The 19,205-nt window shown below is 52.3% G+C and overlaps 6 protein-coding genes and 1 non-coding gene across 7 annotated transcripts; 2 read left to right on the top strand and 5 right to left on the bottom strand.

Annotated features, from left to right (window-relative positions):
• The first annotated feature begins 76 nt into the window (after positions 1 to 76).
• STEHIDRAFT_t138 lies at positions 77 to 205 on the top strand. The gene has a single exon. It is a non-coding gene; the product is annotated as a tRNA-Gln (tRNA).
• A 309-nt stretch (positions 206 to 514) lies between these two features.
• STEHIDRAFT_156562 (uncharacterized protein) lies at positions 515 to 2,294 on the bottom strand (the record flags this gene model as incomplete). Its single annotated transcript, XM_007303758.1, has 11 exons — positions 515 to 689; positions 754 to 791; positions 844 to 852; positions 917 to 959; positions 1,022 to 1,037; positions 1,102 to 1,227; positions 1,305 to 1,312; positions 1,374 to 1,462; positions 1,932 to 2,107; positions 2,164 to 2,198; positions 2,266 to 2,294. 11 exons carry the CDS (start codon positions 2,292 to 2,294, stop codon positions 515 to 517), a joined length of 744 nt encoding a protein of 247 aa, XP_007303820.1.
• A 1,384-nt stretch (positions 2,295 to 3,678) lies between these two features.
• STEHIDRAFT_146932 (carbonic anhydrase) lies at positions 3,679 to 5,000 on the bottom strand. The gene is made up of 4 exons (XM_007303757.1): positions 4,673 to 5,000; positions 4,448 to 4,542; positions 4,293 to 4,366; positions 3,679 to 4,188 (listed from the first exon to the last, which is right to left on the bottom strand). Exons 1-4 carry the CDS (start codon positions 4,781 to 4,783, stop codon positions 3,851 to 3,853), a joined length of 618 nt encoding a protein of 205 aa, XP_007303819.1. The 5' UTR covers positions 4,784 to 5,000; the 3' UTR covers positions 3,679 to 3,850.
• Positions 5,001 to 6,077: 1,077 nt separating this feature from the next.
• Positions 6,078 to 7,664, bottom strand: STEHIDRAFT_96816 (small GTPase-binding protein). Its single transcript, XM_007303756.1, has 5 exons — positions 7,517 to 7,664; positions 7,352 to 7,393; positions 7,017 to 7,214; positions 6,698 to 6,832; positions 6,078 to 6,619 (listed from the first exon to the last, which is right to left on the bottom strand). Exons 1-5 carry the CDS (start codon positions 7,568 to 7,570, stop codon positions 6,461 to 6,463), a joined length of 588 nt encoding a protein of 195 aa, XP_007303818.1. The 5' UTR covers positions 7,571 to 7,664; the 3' UTR covers positions 6,078 to 6,460.
• A 1,164-nt stretch (positions 7,665 to 8,828) lies between these two features.
• STEHIDRAFT_78639 (phosphatases II) lies at positions 8,829 to 10,769 on the bottom strand. The gene is made up of 2 exons (XM_007303241.1): positions 10,068 to 10,769; positions 8,829 to 9,838 (listed from the first exon to the last, which is right to left on the bottom strand). The coding sequence occupies exons 1-2, from the start codon at positions 10,488 to 10,490 to the stop codon at positions 9,341 to 9,343; spliced, it is 921 nt and encodes a 306-aa protein (XP_007303303.1). The 5' UTR covers positions 10,491 to 10,769; the 3' UTR covers positions 8,829 to 9,340.
• Positions 10,770 to 11,945: 1,176 nt separating this feature from the next.
• Positions 11,946 to 14,990, bottom strand: STEHIDRAFT_78635 (UDP-glucose dehydrogenase). Its single transcript, XM_007303240.1, has 9 exons — positions 14,873 to 14,990; positions 14,779 to 14,796; positions 14,431 to 14,710; positions 13,594 to 13,734; positions 13,380 to 13,532; positions 12,942 to 13,317; positions 12,689 to 12,875; positions 12,429 to 12,625; positions 11,946 to 12,358 (listed from the first exon to the last, which is right to left on the bottom strand). The coding sequence occupies exons 1-9, from the start codon at positions 14,904 to 14,906 to the stop codon at positions 12,326 to 12,328; spliced, it is 1,419 nt and encodes a 472-aa protein (XP_007303302.1). The 5' UTR covers positions 14,907 to 14,990; the 3' UTR covers positions 11,946 to 12,325.
• A 1,601-nt stretch (positions 14,991 to 16,591) lies between these two features.
• Positions 16,592 to 19,145, top strand: STEHIDRAFT_96806 (serine palmitoyltransferase 2). Its single transcript, XM_007303755.1, has 3 exons — positions 16,592 to 17,187; positions 17,293 to 17,976; positions 18,026 to 19,145. The coding sequence occupies exons 1-3, from the start codon at positions 16,657 to 16,659 to the stop codon at positions 18,854 to 18,856; spliced, it is 2,046 nt and encodes a 681-aa protein (XP_007303817.1). The 5' UTR covers positions 16,592 to 16,656; the 3' UTR covers positions 18,857 to 19,145.
• Positions 19,146 to 19,205: the final 60 nt, after the last annotated feature.

Below are 19,205 nucleotides of genomic sequence, written 5' to 3'. Positions count from 1 at the left end.
TTCCCGCGCCTTGTCTCATCATTTTTTCTCTGAACCGTTCATCCTGATAATGGTGCACGTTTGTACTCCTTCATAAGGCTAGATAGTGTAGTGGTTATCACGGAGGATTCTGAAACATTATGGACGGACAGTGATTATTTAACTTGCACACCGACCGGCAGACGAATCGATTCCTTCAACCCAGGTTCGATCCCTGGTCTGGCCTTGTGGCGCGAGACATAATGTCCTTCATTTTTGCGGCCGCAATGTTCGCGCGCACGGACCCAAATCCTGAGCGGGACCAAAAGTTTAAGTGGTCAAATTTCTCGATAAACTACTTGAGGATCGTCGCGACGGATATGTCTGGTGAGGCTGCACGTTTGAACCACAAGGCGCAATTTGCACCAGCCGCCTCCCTGCGATTCAACCGCGCGGCCTTTTAGTAGGGTGTTTCTCTTTTCTTCCCTGTTGATATACTGCCAATACATCCAAGATATTATTACACCAAAACCCAATACAATATATCGACCCGTCATCAGAACAAGTCCTCCAAATTCACATCGTGTTTACTCTCCGAAGCGCGAAACTCAATGGCCGGCAACGATACCGCCTCGATGCGATTCGGTCCTCCCAAATGCGAGCTGTCCGTTCGCTCCGCATTTTCCTCTCGCAGGTTGATCATGAGGCGGCAGATGAGGGTCGTGGAGAGCCTATGCGATGGAGTTGAGCACGGTGAAGTTGAAGGCGGAAGAGTGATGGTCAATGAATGCTTACACGTTACTCAGAACGGTGTTCGTGTCCTTGAGGAGCGGCTGAACATTCATCTTTAGTTTGACTTCTGGATTATTTCTAGCTTAATCTCACCGAAGCATACTGTAAGATCGAGTCTTGTCAGCTACTTGTAGGATGAATCGAACATAATCCAAAATGGACGTACCAGATACATCAATACATTCGACAGATTCGCACAGAAAAGAACTCTGACAATAACACAGAGCTCAGCATGCGCTCGAACACGTCATTGAGGACTGAAGAGGCTCACATAAAGTACAAAGCGCCTGTCCAATACGAAGGATCAGCACCATAATAAACATATCAGGCGATAGTAGCTAGACGACGTACCATCTCGCAAAAGCACCCGCATCAAAGCCTTAGGATAATGCAATCCATTCTCAAACGCTTTAAAAGCCGTCAACGCAAATATAGCAAAGTCGAATACCAAGAGGAGTGCCCACGGCAGGGCCAATCCTGATTGAAGATTGAAGGACGAGGTGTGCTCAGTCTTCCAATCAACTCGAAGGGGAACATTTATCAGGGTGACTCACGACGGCTCCTGAAGGATAAGCTATGAGTAGGTTGAACTTTGAGTCAGGGGAAAGTGGGTAGAGACGTACTGTGCTGCTGGATGTAGAGGATTACAGCCCGGAACGTCAATCCCCAGCAACTCCGGTGGTCCATCAGAAACCCCAGTACAAATCACCCACTGCGCTCATCAAAACAAAGTAAGAGGTCAGCCCAATAGGGTTTCAAAGCGACCATCGAGAAAAAATAAGCGCACGGCAGAAATAGCCACGAGGCCGGTGAGCAGTGTGCAGAGTAGGGCCAATATACTTCGCTTGTGGCCGTAGATGGCAGAGACTCGGTAGATGCACAGGACTTGGGAAATAGGTAGAGTGAGGGGTGGGTAAGTGTTCGAGAATGAACGATCAACAAGAAAAGCTCACCGGCTATGAAGAACTGTACAACTCCCGAATATGGCTGGTGAAATTTGTGTATCACTCGGCAACTAAATTGACCCGCGCATTCAACTATCAGATCGACTTCACGACCGCGAAAACCGTTCAAGTTGGTGTGACTCACAACTATGACGATCATCATCATCCAGCCACAGTCAGATCAGGTCGCGACATAGAAGGGAAGGGATGACGATGATCAGACGGCGGAACACTCACCGTATCATTCACCGGAAACATGAAAACCTCGATAGCCAGGAGGACATGCCCGAAAAGTGTCAAGTACCGAGTGAGGAAGAAGAGTATCGAGGGCCAGGCGGCTTTATTTCGAGGTGCCAGCCAGAAGTGCTGGACCTCGGAGCTGAAGGTGATGATGTAGTCGTAGAAGAGGATCGCTGGGTATGAGGTAGAGTCAAGATCGGAATCAAAGAAGTTGAGGCGCGTCACCCACAGAAGTAGATGGAAGATAGGGTGTAGTTGGTGACCCTGTGGCAGAAGGATGGTCAGATACATAGATAGCAAGCTTGTTCAAGAACGGTACACTATCACTCACAGTTGCGATCTGATACTTGCATCGTCCATGAACGAAGTGGCACCTGTAGCTCCAGGCTCGAAGGCACCGAAAGGTAGAAACGATGGATGCAGTGGTTGGAGCGAACAAAGGATGGGCGCGCTCGGGGCATTTTGAGCGGGAGGTGCGGTCTTTATACGATGGTGTGGGGCCAAGTACGGGTGACAGCTACCATAAGCAGTACGGCAGGCGACGCATCATAGTCACTACCTTGGCGATAACATAAATAAACAAGGATCGCCTCGCTGTCGGCGATGGACCGACGTGATCCAATGCTGAGATCCACTTGACCGGGTACTATATAGGCAGTCCTGCAGTGCCACTTGAGTCCACAGTTCTGAAGAAAGACGTGTGATTGCCAATAGTAACGACTTGACCGTATCCGATACTGCAAGGCACTGAAAGTCCTGGGGCCATTGCTGAAAAACATCAGCAACAAATCGGTGCGCCAACGCGGAGTGGGAAGATTTTCCTATTGGAGGATGTTCTAATGTTGTTTTCTCCCAAAACAAGGAATGCGACCAACAGAGGCGCTGCGGTTTTCATTATGGAACAGTTTGGTAAGTAAGTAAGACGACACTGTTCACGTTCTGTCCATCGGATCAGAGGACGACGTACCTGAACTTCTGCGGGAGTCGCACATATTAACCTGGGTATCATATAGGATCATCCGGGGTAATCCCACGGTGTTATGGAGCGCAGCCATCACTTTTCTCCCCCGTAGCAGAGTAGTTCACTAGTCTACTGTCATGATGCGTACCAATGCAGCGACAAGGATCCTGAGCGTACATTTATAAACAGCTTGGTGAAAGGAAGAGAGGAAACACCGATACTGATGATGATCGACCCACAAAGCGTTATTTAAAATATGGCGCCACAGTCTGAGGAAAGATGTTATGCGGTCTACAGGTGAAGCATAGCGTCAATGAGTAGTGCCAGAGATACATTGGAGTAATACAAGAACACAAAGCTGACCTTGATGAAGACTGTGTGGCCCAAATGGGTAGTCATACCAGCCTTGGACCCAACCGCACGTAATCATACGCTCTGCACCATAACAAACACAAATCAACTCGGCGTCCCGGGAGACCCCTCGGAGAACATGAAACAAGTCGAAATACTCACAGCTTTACGGTGACGCTTTGAAGTCCACGAAGAAGACCACAAAGTTGATCCTACGGCAGCCTTCCGAGACTTTCCGCCCCGGGGATGCCGGCTCAGAACCACTGGACCGAAAGAGGCCTCTCCCGCGTGTGTCCTTAATAACTATCCGGATGTGTCCCCATACGGGATGGTAACGTTGCGACCGTCCCGTAGGCAATAATCGTCCAATTCAATGCCGACTTCGTGCGTGAAAAAGCTGCGAGCGAGGTGAATCCTCTTTATTCTTTTCGTAACGGATATCATGAAGCAAAGCAAAACAAATAAAACAAGAAAGAAAAAAACTGAGATACGCATCATCCAAGCATTCATTCTCTTCTTCATAACCGCTCGTCACATCGCCCACCATAATATCCCCAAGCTGTCGTTCGTTCTCAAGACCCGACGGATCATTCCGAGGCGAAGATCATTGAGGCCCCTTACTGATGCCCAAATCCCTCAACCGTCCGTGCTCGAGCTCATACACCCACCCATGCACCCAAACCTTCTTCCCGTGAGTCCACGCCCCCATCACAGGTGTCGCCTGACACACATTCGCGACCTGAACTTTCACATTCTCCTCCACCAAAATCTTCATCGCCTCTTCCTTCGAAGGCATCGACGCGAGCTTGAGCGACGCAGCGAGCTTAGTGAGCGGTGCAAGCCAGCGCGCGAGAGGGGTCGCTGGTGGCTCGGAAGGCGGGGCAGCGGACGCAGCCATACACGCATGAGCGCCACCGCATGCTGTGTGTCCTACGATAACGACTGTGTGTGGGAGCGCGTAACAACGATGCCAAGGCGCGAATGTATTGCGGTTGTAAATCAGGTTCACGACCCCAAGTGTGAGAGCTAAACCTTAGGAGACGCACCGTGCTCTACCCCAACGTTTTCGACGGCGTAAGACAGGACTGCGAGCGCGCTATCGTCGTCGGCGTGAAATTGGCTGCGATACAGATAATTCAAATATGAGCCACGGGGTTCAACTTCACCGGAATAGACCAGATTAAAATGATGTCAGACATACTTCGCGATATTGCGGTGGACGAAAATATCACCCGGTTTTGACGCCGTGATGACGCTCTCGGGGACGCGAGAGTCAGCGCAGCCAATCCACAGGACCTGTTCGCAAACGTCGAAAAATCATGTCAGAAAATGTGGTCCAAAAATAGCGAAGGAATCGGGAAGGAAAACGCGAGGAAGGGAAAGACGAGAGTGTGTGGAAGTGAGAGATGTGTGCGCTGACGCTGACCTTTGGGGCCTGGCCCTTCGCTGTCTCCGCGAAGAAACTGGGCTCAGCCTGTCCCACCGCCTCCTTCCACTGCTCATTCGACGTGAAAAGCCTTGCTATCGTGGGGTCCATCCTTGTCTGCTGACGACGTTGGTGCTGATGGTACGGGTGAGGAGTCTGATGCTGGGGATGGAATAGACTGGGGATATCGTCCGTATGCCGTGTCCAGTTTCTATTATAATCAGTCGCAGTCGCCTTGGTGGGTGCCGTCGAGCTGTGGTGTCGCGCGCGCTTCTCAGCGTTGCTGGGGTGGTTACGATTTTGAGATTGAGAGAGGGAGTGGTGAAGCGAGGGGGTTGCGTTGGATAAGAAGCGGGCAGCTGGTATAAATAGCGATAGGCCGGGGACAGTATGGTTAGAGCGGTATGCCGAAGGACGGGCTTGAGAAGCTTCTCCTCCTATTGATGATGCGGTAGATGCTGATGGTGGAACCGCGAGAGGCACGGCGGCGGCAGGTGAGGAAGATGAAAGGGCCGTCGCCACAAGCTGTTGCCGCTCTGGTCTGGTCGGAGATGATGGTGGTGGTGGCGAGGACGCGTTGGCGGCGTGGCTGCTGCTGCTGTTTCCTCCCGGGGTTGGGGACGGCGACGGTGGGGAGAAATACGTTGGGTGCACCTGATACGGTCGATATCCGCTGAGAACCCTCCACGGCATCTTGCCAAATTCTCCTTTGACCTAATTGGTGGTTCGGGTTTCGGCCAAGCGCGTTCCACGCGAGTACGACTGCCAATTTTCTTTGGTGGTAAAACAAGTGGGGCAGCGAACCTTGGGGATGTCTGAAAAACTCTTCGAGCTTTGAAGAGCAGAGACGTATGGATCCTGAAGCTGGTATGGGGAAGAAAGGGAGGCGAAAAGACGACAGGCGCCGACTAAGTCGGGAGAGAAGAGAAATATGTCATGGCCGGCACGATATGGCAGAACCCATTACAGAAGCATCCCTGACTCGACATCGCTGCTAGTAGTAGCTTTACACTGAACTTGGAGGGGGCACGAGAACGCTGGGTGGGATGAGCAGATCAACAGTCGTCCCTTCAAAGCGTTCTGCTCGCCAGGTATATAAAGTTCTCTTGAATTTGTAGTGAGTACGGGCGGGCCCGCTTCCCCGTGGGAGACGGAGGAACGGAGGCTTCATTCAACGCGTCCTTTCCATCTCCTCATTGGGCACCTCGATGTCCTCAACGTAGGTTGCTTGACAGCCCCAATAGACTTAGAAAAGGTGGTGTGCGGAGGTCAGAGAGCTTCATCGCAAACTTTTGATCCTCGGTTTTACCTCTATAGAGCGGGTTGTCGTGTTCATTCATCAGACATCATCACGGTCGTAAGACTGCCCACTTTCAGACGCATCAGACGGCATTGTAGATGGAGAGGATAATATGGGTCGACAAGAGATGATAAATCGCTAGGCACGTAGAGAGAGAGAAAGAGAGAATCGGGCAAAGAAGAGGTCGTAATTACAAAGGAGCCTACGTCCGTCTCCGCATCCGCATCATCCATCCCTAAGAACTTCAAAAGAACGCATCCAACCAAAACGCGACGCGGGGTATGCAAGGAAAAACACGGGAGCGGGGTTGGCAGCGTGAAGGTTGTGTAGGAGGCAGGGCAGGTGTGAGGTGTGAGACGTAAAGAAGATGGGGGACGACGCGCGTGGGATTGTATGTATTAGATGTCGGATCGAGGGGAGGCAAGGTGGTGGGACATGAGTAGGGTTCCAGGCAGGCAGAAATGACGAAGGTGGATGTAGAAAGGTGATTAAAGCACGACGCAGTGATGACCCTTCTTCGTGCCCTTGGGCCGGGTCAAGAGCGCTGCACGGGTGGCGTACTGGAACACCTCGCGCACACCCTCACCAGACTTGGCGGAGCACTCGAGATAGTGCTTCGCACCGATCTTCTGAGCGACGGCCATACCCTGAACACATTGAAACGCCACGCGTCAGCGCTAGCGTCAAAGCAGCCGAGGTAGCTGAGAATGGGATTGAATACGAACCTCTTCGGGAGTGACGGGTCTTTGGGAGGTTTTCCTGAGCTCCTCAATCACACGGGGCTCGCGCCTCAGATCCTTCTTGCAGCCGACGAGGATGATGGGCAGACCAGCGCAGAAATGCATGACTTCCGAAATCCACTGGAAACCGAGGACATGAGTCAGCGTGGAGCCCGAGATATGATCAACAATCAAAAGAAACGCGGTGAAGGTACGTGGAACGCCAGGCAGAAGGAAGCCTTTGCATGGACCAGAAGCAGCCAGAAATGATCCGGGTGAAGCGATGGGGGGTGGGCCAATGAGGCTGGATGAACGAGAAACGCACCTTCTCCTGGACGTTGTCGAGCGAATCCGGCGAGTCCACAGCGAAACAGATCAAAATGACGTGCGAGTCTGGGTATGAGAGAGGACGGAGCCTGTCGTAATCTTCCTGACCGGCCGTATCCCATAAGGCGAGTTCGACGTGCTTGCCATCGACCTCAACATCGGCAACGTAGTTCTCGAAAACGGTAGGGACGTAAACCTATTGTGGCAGCAATGAAACCAACGGGCGAGCATAATTTAATAATTGGACCGATTGAAGAGACGAGGAAAGAGGTGTTGAATGAGAGCAGTTGTCGTTAGGTAAAGCTCCGTGTGGGCTCAAATACGAAGACGTACCTCAGGGAACGTGCCCTTGGAGAACACAATCAACAAACAGGTCTACATCACCCAAATAAAACCGTGGCCGAGATTGTCAGCAAGCCAAGTCGGAGGACAAGGAGGAATGCGGGAGCACGGGGGGCGGGTCTTGTTGGGGTTGTTGAGGGTGTGAGGGCTACGTACCTTTCCGCAAGCACCATCACCGACGATAACCAACTTCCTGCGAATCTCAGACATTGGGCAACTGCTGTGGGTAGAAGGAGAGGAAGGTCTGTGGGGCGTTGAGCGAGACGACGACGGGAGACGAGTGCGAAGGGGGCGACGACGTTGGTGGTGACGGGGACGCAACCGGCGCTTGAGGACGTGATACCGGGCGGGCTTCCAAGCGGGCTTTTAATCCTCCACCGCCTCATTCGGCCCCTGCCGTCTCCCTTTTCCTCCCCGCGTGTTCCGCACTGCGCACAGCACGAATTCCAACAGGTGCACAGTCCCTTTGCAGAGCCTCACAATTCCTATCCTCTTTGCTGCAAGACATAGCTTTCACCATGTTTGTCTCCATCGACATAAGCACTGCTTGACCTCGAAACTCCCTCCGTCGATTCCCGTTGATATCGCCTGATTCGAGATTACTATTTCCGTTTATCATCCGCCCTCTTATTCTTCATGGCTATTTTGAGGTCCTGACACAGTGGACACGCCGTGCACTCTGTCTTACTTATGGCCCCAAAAGACCAGCGCTTTCTGCGCGTGTCTTTGTGTATGACATCCCTCGGAGCTTGCTTTTGGCCTGCCGTTCGTTCGTGACTTAGCCACATTCACGGTTCGCCGTCCTTGTTCGACAGCCTGAGCCTGTCTCCTCCGCTATCCCCATCCACATGCGCATGATCCATGCCAAGGACACAAGGGCCACGACCGCCGAGAATCGGGAATGACTGGCTCCGTCCAGCTTCCTCCCTGAGGCCCGAGTTTCATCTGTCGACGAAATACGTGGACCTTGTCCGCAGACTACGTTACCAGTTCATGACTTACATGCATACGTTTGTGCCACACAAGTATTTGCACTACATAAGACCGTTACGAGCGCTATGAGAATTCCTAGGCATAACCTACACCCTGACGGTCATACTTATCAACTCAAGATCCGGTGAAGACCTCTCTCATCTCCCTCTGGCCGACGTCTCAAATCCTACGAAGCGATGATATATATAGAGAGAGGAGAAGTTCTTCGAAATTCTTCGTCGACGTGGTCAGAGTAAATAAAAATGCTTGGCCCGCAACTTCGCAACTTATCGCGGGGATGCGTCGCCGTTCCTCCGTACAACAAACACGAGGTAGAACGATTCACAGAGCCAAACTGCCGGAAATGACTTCTGCAGTAGTCACCGTCGCCACACCGCCGCTCAGGAGGTAGCGCGAACTATACAAAAAGTTTGGCCTACTACACTGACATCTGGATACAACTGATACACTACTAATAATAGAACCAAGAAACAAACCGACAAAGAGACAGAGAGGGAGAAATAGGAGAGACCCAGTGATACAAAGCTGTTTTCGTGAGGTTATACAATAATGTGTGTGATATGCAGATGAGATGCAATAATAAGTGTGGCAATACGTGTACTTATGTATATGTGTATGGAATGTATGTATTTTGTATGTATGTACGCCGATAGACCCAACGTCTAAGTACAGTTACCCCAAAGTCCCGTAAATAGGCCCTGTAAACGTTCGCGGACGAGACGAAGACGGGGGAGAAACCATAAAGCCCTAAGAACACGGTCAACGCAGTCGAAGAAACGAGGAGGAAGACCAAAGATACAAGCGACCATCAACCCTGAAGGAAGGGAGAACAGAGACCAAGAGACGAATTCGCCGAGAATACACCACCCCCATGCATGTCGCAAGCCGAGAGACGGAGAGATAGGTGTCCATGATCACAAACGACAAATGAGATAGGCAGCAAACTGGTTGGACGTGCGATACGAAGGTGTGGATGATACGGTAGCCTCACATCGCCCGGCTGGGACTCGTAACGGCCTGGTGACTCTGCGACCTCGCCATCTCCGGTCTTACTCCCAAACTCGGCTTCCTCGCCACCATGTCCGTCCTTCCGTCGCGCACGGGTGCAGCGCTCCTCACTCTGGCCATTGGCAACTTCAACTTCATCGCGACCGGCGGCTGTGAAGGGTGCGGACCCGGGGACAGCTGCAAAGGCTGGTGCATCGTCATCGGTTGGTGCGCTATTGGGTGCGCAGTGTGGAGCTGTTGTAGGCCCGGACGGTGGGTAGGGCTAGAAGGAGAAGAGGGAGAAGTGGCGGAAGAGGAGGGTTGGCGAGACGGTGCGGGTCGCCATCGATCTTCCCATTCTTTGAGACATCGGACGAAGCCTGCGTTGGGCTTAATGCACGGTCGACGTTGCTTGACGAAGGCCGAGGCGGACTCGTAAGACATGTTATGTTTCCGGATGAGAAAGGCGATAACGATCGCGGCGGAGCGGGAAACACCCTGTGTGCGATCGTACGTGCGTTTACGCGGAGGACGAAAGCGTCGGATGACGGCGAGAGCGGTGCAGCGTGGCGCATGGAAGTGTGGCGAATGGAGCGGGAGTGATGTTTATGTGTAGTGGAGTGGGCAAAACGGATGGAACGCGACGGTTGAGGAAGTTCAGATCATGGAACGGATGGTTCGGGAGAGATGAGTGGGTGAGCGGAGAGTGAAGGTGGAGACAGCCTACCTGCTGACAATGAACGAGCACGTTCTTGCCCCTACGCAAAGCCTTGTCGATGTCCTCGACGACATCCTCGAGGTGAGGGCGGAGGTTCTCGCTCTCCAGGTCGAGAATGTCCATGCGGTAAGTTTCGTATCCCTCCTTTTCCAACGGAGGGAGCCATGGTACGTCAAGCACCTGCACAAGGTGGCGAATGTTGGCTTCCCGTAGATGCGACGAGTCGAGAACGGCAGAGACAGAACCGAGCCATAGTGCTCCGTAGCCTGGTGGTTGAATATATGATTGTGATTGAGATGAAGAAAGTGCAGGTCTCGAAGAGCTGCGTGTTGTTGGAGACGACGGCGAGGACGATCCAGCGGGGAGAATGAGGTGCATTGGGGTGCACATGGCCTGTGCGATATCTGGCGAGACGTTGGAGAAGCTGATCATGGTGGGCGAGATGTAGGAGTGGAGGAGTCGGCTGTGAGCAGACGGTGTTTATAGGGATGCGGTCGGTGGTCTAGGCGGTGGCAAAGAAAGAAACGAGGAGCAGGAGGTTGAGCAGCCGACCGCTCCCTCATTCGTCCAACTCCCAAGATCGACGCCCGATCGCACATTCTCCGAACCCTAACCCACCATCCACCGCTCCCGCAACGGTCAACTGTTCGCAGCCATCGATCCTCCTTCCGCCACCACCTGGACACTCCTCAGCGCCGCAAGCCCGCTAAGTACTCCAGTAAGGCCACCCCTTCCTCCCTACGGACTCTCCATGGATCAATTCGTCCTGTTCACGAGCTCACTCTTTCCTCGAGCCCTGGTCATGTGGACTTCATCTTGCGATCTCTCGAGTCTCATGGGAGGGAACCCCCAATTTTCAGCGTCTGCAACAAACTCGGACCTGGGCCTTAGGGGCAAAGGAACCAACGCGACATTGATAAGAAACATATTCTTATTCTCATCCCACTCTCAAGAAGCCGCAGAAGAGACGATATATATATACGACGGGAGCACTACATCCCATCTTTGGTCCTGACAAACGCACTAACCCAAACCATCTTCCCTCATGTGAGATCCATCTTGACACACAGGACGTTTTTGAGGGGATGCCGGTCTTTCGGAGCGTAGATAGAAGGGGCGTGTGCGTACTCGTGTATAGAAACGAACAGGGGGTAGCAGCATGTTGAGGAGTTCGCAGTCTTGAACATTGCAGTCAATAGCGTTCGTGCTAGAGCAAGTGACGAGTGACGGAGTTGAGAAATGGGTAATGGGATTGAAGTCGTCAGCAATGTATTAACAGGGGCGTAGACAGATCCTCAGCAGTCAATAGAAATTGTATGAGTAGTGGAGATGAAAAAAAGGCTGAAGAGGACAAGCAAATATTCCCTTGGAGATGAGTAACATACCAGGCCTCGTTCCTGTTCACCAACATGAACGTGAGCTGGCATGTGGCACATGAGGATGCGCAGAATCTTGTTATCCTCCCGCAGACGGTTAGCGACAAGAATGAAACCATGATTGAGAAAGTAGACGCCGAGCTCGACACCACTATATGAAAGATTGCGCCGAATGGCGACTACGTTCAGATAAGACGGCGGAACAGAAGAGGTAGGCTTCAGCCGAAAGTTCCAGGGTAGAGAAAGGCTGAGTATGATAGCGGGCGTAGTGGGAAGTAGCCTCAGCATTACCTGAGCTGTTTACCTAGCGCTCGAGGCGAGTTTGCATAGTGAAATCCCCGCGGGCCGTTATAATAAAGCGAAAAGGAAGAAACCGTCGACGGCGACCTGAGCAGAATATTGTCAGAAAGAAAAAGAGAAAGAAGGATTGGACCGGAAGAAGTCGGAGTGGCACAACCCGCCACTCAGCCCGCCACACCTGACGTCCAGGTCTCAACACACAGGGGTAAAAAGGATGCAAAAACGATTAACACATTTTTCTAGTCAATGACAAACATCTAGCCATACACGAGTCACCCAACCATTCCATTCCCAAGATCCATGAAAGAAAAAAAAAACCACACAAAGTTCGGACAATAGCGTCCCATCTCCATTCAAGTTGAGCAACGCCATGGACTCACTCAACAAGAACAGAAACGGTCAGCAAGAGAAGAGAAGAAAGTAGAAGATTATATGAGTCCCGTTCGGAGGGTATTCGATGAGAGGGCGTTATACATATTCGGGTGGGACTGGGCGTGAGGATCAGATAGCGGGTGGAGTGGAGTATCGTGAATTCTAGGGTTTCAAGAGAATAAAGAAGGCCCTCGGTGGGGCTCGTCGAAAGAATTCCGTTTAGAGCCTCTCGCCCCGGCCAATGGTGGTAACCTATAGCAACAAAACGGGTACTACATCAGACATCGGCCGGTCAGTCAGTAGGACGAGGATCGTGACAGACCTTGAAGCCAATCTGCCTCAGCTTTTCGGCGTCGAGGATCATCCTGCCGTCGAAGACGAATGCGGGCTTGTTCATCGTGCTGTAAACGTCTTGCCAGTCGATAGTCGTGAACTCTTTCCACTCGGTGGCGACGACGACAGCCTCGCTGTTCTGAGCAGCCTTGAGCGCAGAGGGAGCGATCTCAACAACGGCCTTGACTGCAACACAAGCAGGTCAGTTTGGGTGATGTTTTTGCGAAAGGGCCCATGGTGAGAACATACTCTTCTCGAGAGCAACATCAGGCATAGCCTCAGAGAGGTCAAGCCAGATCTGAGCCTCGTCCACTTGAGGATCGTAGATGACCACCCGCGCCTTCTCCGACAGGAAATCGCGAATGAGAGTGATGGCAGGCGACTCGCGAGTGTCACCAGTGTCGGCCTTGAACGCGAAGCCCAAGACAGCAATTTTCTATAGTCAGGGATACAAACATCAGTTTCACACAAATATGTACCGAAAAAGAAAGAGAACACTAACCTTGCCAGTGATAGTGTTGAACAACGTATCGACAACAGTCTTGCTGAACCGCCTCTTCTGGTACTCGTTCATGATCACGACCTGCCTCCAGTAAGCCGCCACCTCGGGAAGATGCAGACTCTCGCTGAGGTAGACCAAGTTCAAGATATCTTTCTGGAAGCAAGATCCACCGAAACCGACAGAGGCGCGGAGGAACTTAGGTCCAACACGGCTGTCACGGCCGACGGCGTGAGCGACCTCGTCGATGTTCGCGCCAGTAGCCTCGCAGATGGCTGAAAGCGCGTTGATGGACGATATACGCTGGGCGAGCATGGCGTTGGCAGCGAGCTTAGAAAGCTCGGATGACCAGAGACCGACAGTCAAGATGCGCTCCTTGCTGTGGCACAATAAGCAGCGTTAGGCCATGGTGAGAACAGTGACCTCCAAGGGAAGACTCACGGAACCCAGTTTGCGTAGACCTCTGCCAGGCTGGCGCAAGCATCCTTTCCGTCTTGCGACTGCAGGCTACCAATCAAAACCCTGTCTGGGGCAAAAAGATCGTCGATAGCCGTTCCCTCAGCCAAGAACTCTGGGTTCGACAAGATTTGGAACCTAAATAGAAGGAAAGTAAGAACTCGGGGATCTCCGCTGTGTCTAGGTGAAATGGACGAACTTGACTTCGGGTTCTTTAGAGTTCGCTTCCAAGATAGTGCGCATCGATTCGGCAGTCCTGCAGGGAACAGTGGACTTCTCAACGACGATCTTGGAGGTTTTGGCGACAGCGGCAATCCGGCGGGTAGCAAGTTCGACATAGCTGAAGGAAGAGCCAAGAACGATATTAGCAACGGAGACTTTCAACTAAAAGAATTGAAGACAGTGAGAGGCGATATAGGCCAGGATGCCCTCTATCACAGGTGACACGCCGCCGCCACTGTATGTAAATACGGTGTGCTAGCAAACCCTCGGCAAGGAAGCCACCGCGTGCAACTTCGCGCTATGACATCAAAGCAAATATGTACGCATGCAGACAAAAACCACCGAGTGATCGCAGTCGTCGTGAATACGAAGGACGCTCATAACCCATGGTATAACATCGAGCTGCAGAGCGTGTTCAAAGCGAAGGAAAACGATGCAGTACAGCCGTTCCCAAAATAACTTGGACGACTAAAAAGGCAAGTTGTGGCGGAAACCGAAGCGCGGGTTCCGAGACGCGTCGCGCGAAGACCCTCTTCATTTGTCCGGCACAATAGGCGACAACACCGACAGACGCGACGAAACGATCAAACGATGCATTAGACCCGTACAGAGCCAGCTGCGACCTTTGGACAACATGTGGTGCGATGATCCATCGGTCGGGCTTTGAGACCCATGAGCCTAGTCGAGGCGAGAGCCACTAGCCGACGCGTCGAGGACATCACGGTAATACGTCCCCGAATCTCTCGTCCGCACCGTACGTCACAAGCAACCAACGGAGCACTCCATGGACAGAAGCAAGGCAGCCAAGACTCACTTGAGATCCGCGGCAAAGCCAGCACCGACACCGCTCTTCTTGGTGGGCGTGTTGACACTGACGAAGATAAGGTCGGCCTCGAGGATGCTCTTGTCGACATCCGTGGAGAAGAAGAGGTTGCGACCGCGCGCCTGACGGACGACGTCGACGAGACCGGGCTCATAGATCGGCAGAGCGAAATCCGAGCTGTTCCAAGCATCGATCCGAGCCTGGTTCAAGTCGACGATGGTGACCTGAATGTGGGGACACTTGAGGGCGATGACCGCGCAAGTCGGACCGCCTAAATGAAGGCAAGGAATCGAGTATGATTAAGGCGGCGTTTTGGTAAGAGAACCGAAGAATACGAACCGACATAACCAGCACCAACTACGGCGTGCAGGTGCGGGGTACGACAATGTTAGTCAGATATCTAATCATAGGGTAATGTGGCGAGGGGACTGACTGCAGCAGATTTTCTTAACGGTGACGGGGGCCATTGCGGGTAAAGAGAGGAGGGCAGATGGGCGAGTTATGGGGGCGGGACAGGGTATTTAACGGGAGAGGGAGCAGGGCCGGAGAAGATTGATTTGAAGGGGACGCTGGCCGGTCGATCTCGTCTGTGGCTGCTTCCGAATACAGTCATATCGCACTCGGCTTGGCGTTTTCAACCCGCCCTCACTCCCCCGTCCTCCTATTCACCGCTGTCTCCATTATGCATGTAATGAGAATGGTCTGACTGGTTTCCATCTCGCTATATCTCCTGATTTTTCTCTGATTTTTTCTCCAATGCGTTGGGCACATATCTCATCATCATCGGATAATGAGGCGTGCAATTCATGATCAGCTTTATGTGGCCCAGGCATGGACGATGTGAGTCTAAGGCAATATCCCCCACATGAAGTCATCCTAATACACGCATTCCCTGCTTTCAGAACGATCTGTCCACGGTTGCTCATTTAGTGTCCATTCCGTTTGTGTGGCGCAACTTCGCCACGCAATACTTTAGACTTGCCACTGATCCTGTAGATGAAGCCACATTATATGTGGAATTACCACAAGCTTTGCTGCTTTATCTTGACCTCCTCCCGCGATCACTAATAAGCCCATGGCTTGCACTATAACCCGTCAAAGAGGCATGCTCATATGGCAGCCCTTCTTGTCAAGAGTTCGCCTCGAACTGTCCTTCCTGTGGCTTGTCAGAGCTAAACACTAGCGCCGGAACTTCCAGGATGGATGACTTTAGGACTATGACGTTCATCAGGCCTACGCTGCATATCCTTGTTCTGATCAGACCCGAACAGTCGATTTGGCCCTCCACCTGCCTAATAGCTCTTGGTCTCAAGAGGTGTGTAGCAGTCCGTGGTATTCCGCCACAGCAACCTTCATGATTCAGACAGCAAGCGAAGGTCAAGCGCACACATACGATATGCTATTTTTGTCAATCCTGGGTCTAAAGATCAGATTCCGAGATATTTACGACCTGCAGAATATGACAGCGCCGATGGGCCAGGCGGGAATATTAGGCGCTTCCAAAGACTACGTACTAACCTCTCAGTCTGCAGCGGAATCGCCTGCTCTGCCAGAGTGGATGCGATGGATGAGGCTCACCGCGAACAGATTATGAGCTGAAAGTATCTGACGAAACGAGTAGATGTCGTTTGCGGGCATTTCATCGTCAGCTCACGGGCCACTTCAAGTTTTGCTAAAATACGGCGCTAGGCGTTGAGGAGGTTTGAACTAGTCCTTCTTACTAGGTCTTTTCGGTGTCGGTCAACAATATGATAGAACATGTTTGCGTTTTCGTACACCCTGCACCGATGTTGTCGCCACATCTACGCCACATCTCAATCATTCCGTCGGGCCGTCGGGATTCAGAGAGCATGAAAGGAAGGAAGGAAAAATGAGAACAAAAGTTAGGAAAAGAAATATCCGGGAACGAAACGATGAACACAGAAGTCAGAAGGGGATGTTTCCGATGACATATGCCCTAGGAAAAATTAGGACAACTGAAAAGCTCCGGATCGTGAAGAGGATGGATGCCGGTCCTTTTCTGGTCCTTTCCTCTTCCGAGTCCCCGTGCCGATCCGACGTGTACGTTGCTCACTCAATTCTCATTACGCTCTGCGCTTTGATGTACTTAATGGCCCGGCTTATGTATCCCACTCTTTCGTGTGACCACCACTTGCTTCAGCCGACGACAACTTGGCCGACGACGACGACGACGAGGACAAGGACTGATACCCGACCATGCCTTCCTCACCCATAGGCTACAGCTCGGGGCTGCCCACCCCATCTATGTTCAAGAAGAAACGCTCCCCGTCGTCTCAGTCCTCTGGCATGAGTTCTGCGGCTTCCTATCTGGCGGCCGTAGCTCAAGCTGATGCGCGTGCCAGAGTTCTGAAGGGTTCACCACCGACATCAACACCCGCTCTCTCGTTCTCATCGTCGGCGACAGGCTCTACGGAAGACTCCGTCCTCAGGGAGTTCGACTCTGGTGCGGATGGTCCATTATGCTTCCCTCGCGTCCCACCGAATTCCGAGCAGGTCTTCTCCACCGTGCACTCCGAATTTGGTCATTGCGCGAACGAGGAGTATAGGCATACGTCTGCCCATCCGCCTGGCAAGGATGTTGGGGATCACGTCGAGAACGAGCCTCCGTACTACATCGTCATTACCACGTACTTCAGCTATTTGATCCTCATCTGCTTGGGACACATGCGCGACTTCTTCGGCAAACGGTTGTATACCTCCCACTACAAACACTTGCTTCCTCACGATGTGAGCAACGTTTCTCTCTCATCATATTTCCTTCAGAACAATATTCCGTTCAATGTGGCCATTCATATTTTATATCGGTCCGTCTTACTCACCTGTCTTACGTAGGGATATGCACCGTTGAACTCTGATTTCGACTCATTCTACACCCGCCGACTCAAAACCCGTATGGACGACTGTTTCTCTGCGCCTACCACAGGTGTTCCCGGACGCACAGTCATGCTTCTGGACCGCGTATCGGACGATTACAACCGCACCTTCAAGCTCACGGGCACTCGTACACGCGGTCTCAACATCTCGTCCTACAATTATCTCGGTTTCGCTCAAGCACGCGGCGGATGCGCGGACGCTGTCGAGGACGGAATCAAACGCTACGGTGTTGTAGTTGGAGGGGCTCGGAGGGAAGGCGGTACTTCGGAACTGCACATTCAGGCTGAAGCCCTTGTCGCCCGTTTCGTTGGACAAGAGGATGCGCTCATTAGCTCTATGGGTTTCGCGACCAACTCGACAATCATCCCCGCTTTGGTTTCGAAAGGATGCCTCGTCATCTCGGACGAGCTGAACCACGCCTCTATCCGTGTCGGGGTCCGCATGAGCGGCGCGAACGTTCGTACATACAAGCACAATGACATGAAGCACCTGGAGAACATTCTTCGCGAGGCTATTAGCCAAGGCCAAACCAAGACGCATCGTCCATGGAAGAAGATTCTGATCATTGTGGAGGGCTTGTTCAGCATGGAAGGTACCGTGGTCAATCTCCCGGCTCTCCTGGAACTCAAGAAACGTTACAAGGTAATCCCACTTGACCGTGTTGTAGGCTATTTACTGACATGAATCGTAGTTTTACTTGTTCGTGGACGAAGCTCACTCCATTGGCGCACTTGGTCCGCATGGCCGTGGTGTTGCCGACTACTTCAATATTCCTCCAAAGTCAATCGATATCCACATGGGAACCTTCACGAAATCATTCGGTGCTGCAGGCGGTTACATCGCGGGCAACAAGTCCTTAATTGATCGCCTGCGTCTTCGCGGTCACGGCGGAACGTACGCTGAATCTATGTCACCTCCTGTCATCATCCAGATCATCGCTAGTATGGCGAGTATCATGGGTGTCGCAGCCGCTCCAATCACCTCGAAGCACAGTGCTAGTTCCTCCAGCTCTTCCACCTCCACAGTCCATCTGACACTCGAACAGCACCCCGGCCTCGCGCCCGCCGCAGCCCTACCCGCGTGGATGAACCTCCCGGCCGCTCTCCGCGATGGCTCCGAGGGCCTCAGCCGCCTCCGTCGTCTCAACTTCAACTCACGCTACCTCGCTCGTGGATTGAACAAGCTGGGCATGATCACCTACGGGATCTGCGATTCTCCTGTCGTCCCCCTCCTCCTATTCAACCCCGGAAAAATGGCAGCCTTCCATCGATTCATGCACACGCGCAAGATACCTATCGTCATCGTCGTTGTCACCTATCCCGCGACACCGCTCATGACGTGCAGGGTTCGGTTCTGCGTTTCCGCGTCGCACACGAAGGACGATATCGACGTCGTGCTGGAGGCGTGTGACCAGGCTGGCGATATATTCGACCTGAAGCATTATCCGGGCGAGAGGTGGTCGATGCAAAAGATCAAGGATAATGCTGTCGAGCTGGTCAATATGGAGGAGATTTTAGTATGAGGAGATGTGCCGCGAATGACTATTAGAGAGCAATAAGGATGTTGTCGGTGTGTGCGATAGTTTAATGGATCTACATACCACCATCTAAAGCACCTTACTACTGAACTCATCTTCTTGCGTTGTATATTTTTATCTTATCCTTAACACGACCCGTAGACGATCTGCTTCAGGCGTCTGCCTCTTCCATATACCTATTAATTTACCACCCACTGCAATTGCTACTTGCACTTTTGGCGTTTCGCGGTGTGGCACCACCGGTGTTATGCAATCTTTATGGGCGCTGTGAGCGATATTAATCATCCCCGAGCGCAACGTCGAATACCTGGGACCAGGCAAGGCAACTCATCAA

The sequence above is a fragment of the Stereum hirsutum genome (assembly GCF_000264905.1).
Source record: "Stereum hirsutum FP-91666 SS1 unplaced genomic scaffold STEHIscaffold_6, whole genome shotgun sequence".
In the NCBI taxonomy this organism is placed as follows: Eukaryota; Fungi; Basidiomycota; class Agaricomycetes; order Russulales; family Stereaceae; genus Stereum; species Stereum hirsutum.
Note: the sequence above shows the minus strand (reverse complement) of the source record. Positions and strands in the feature narration are given on the sequence as shown.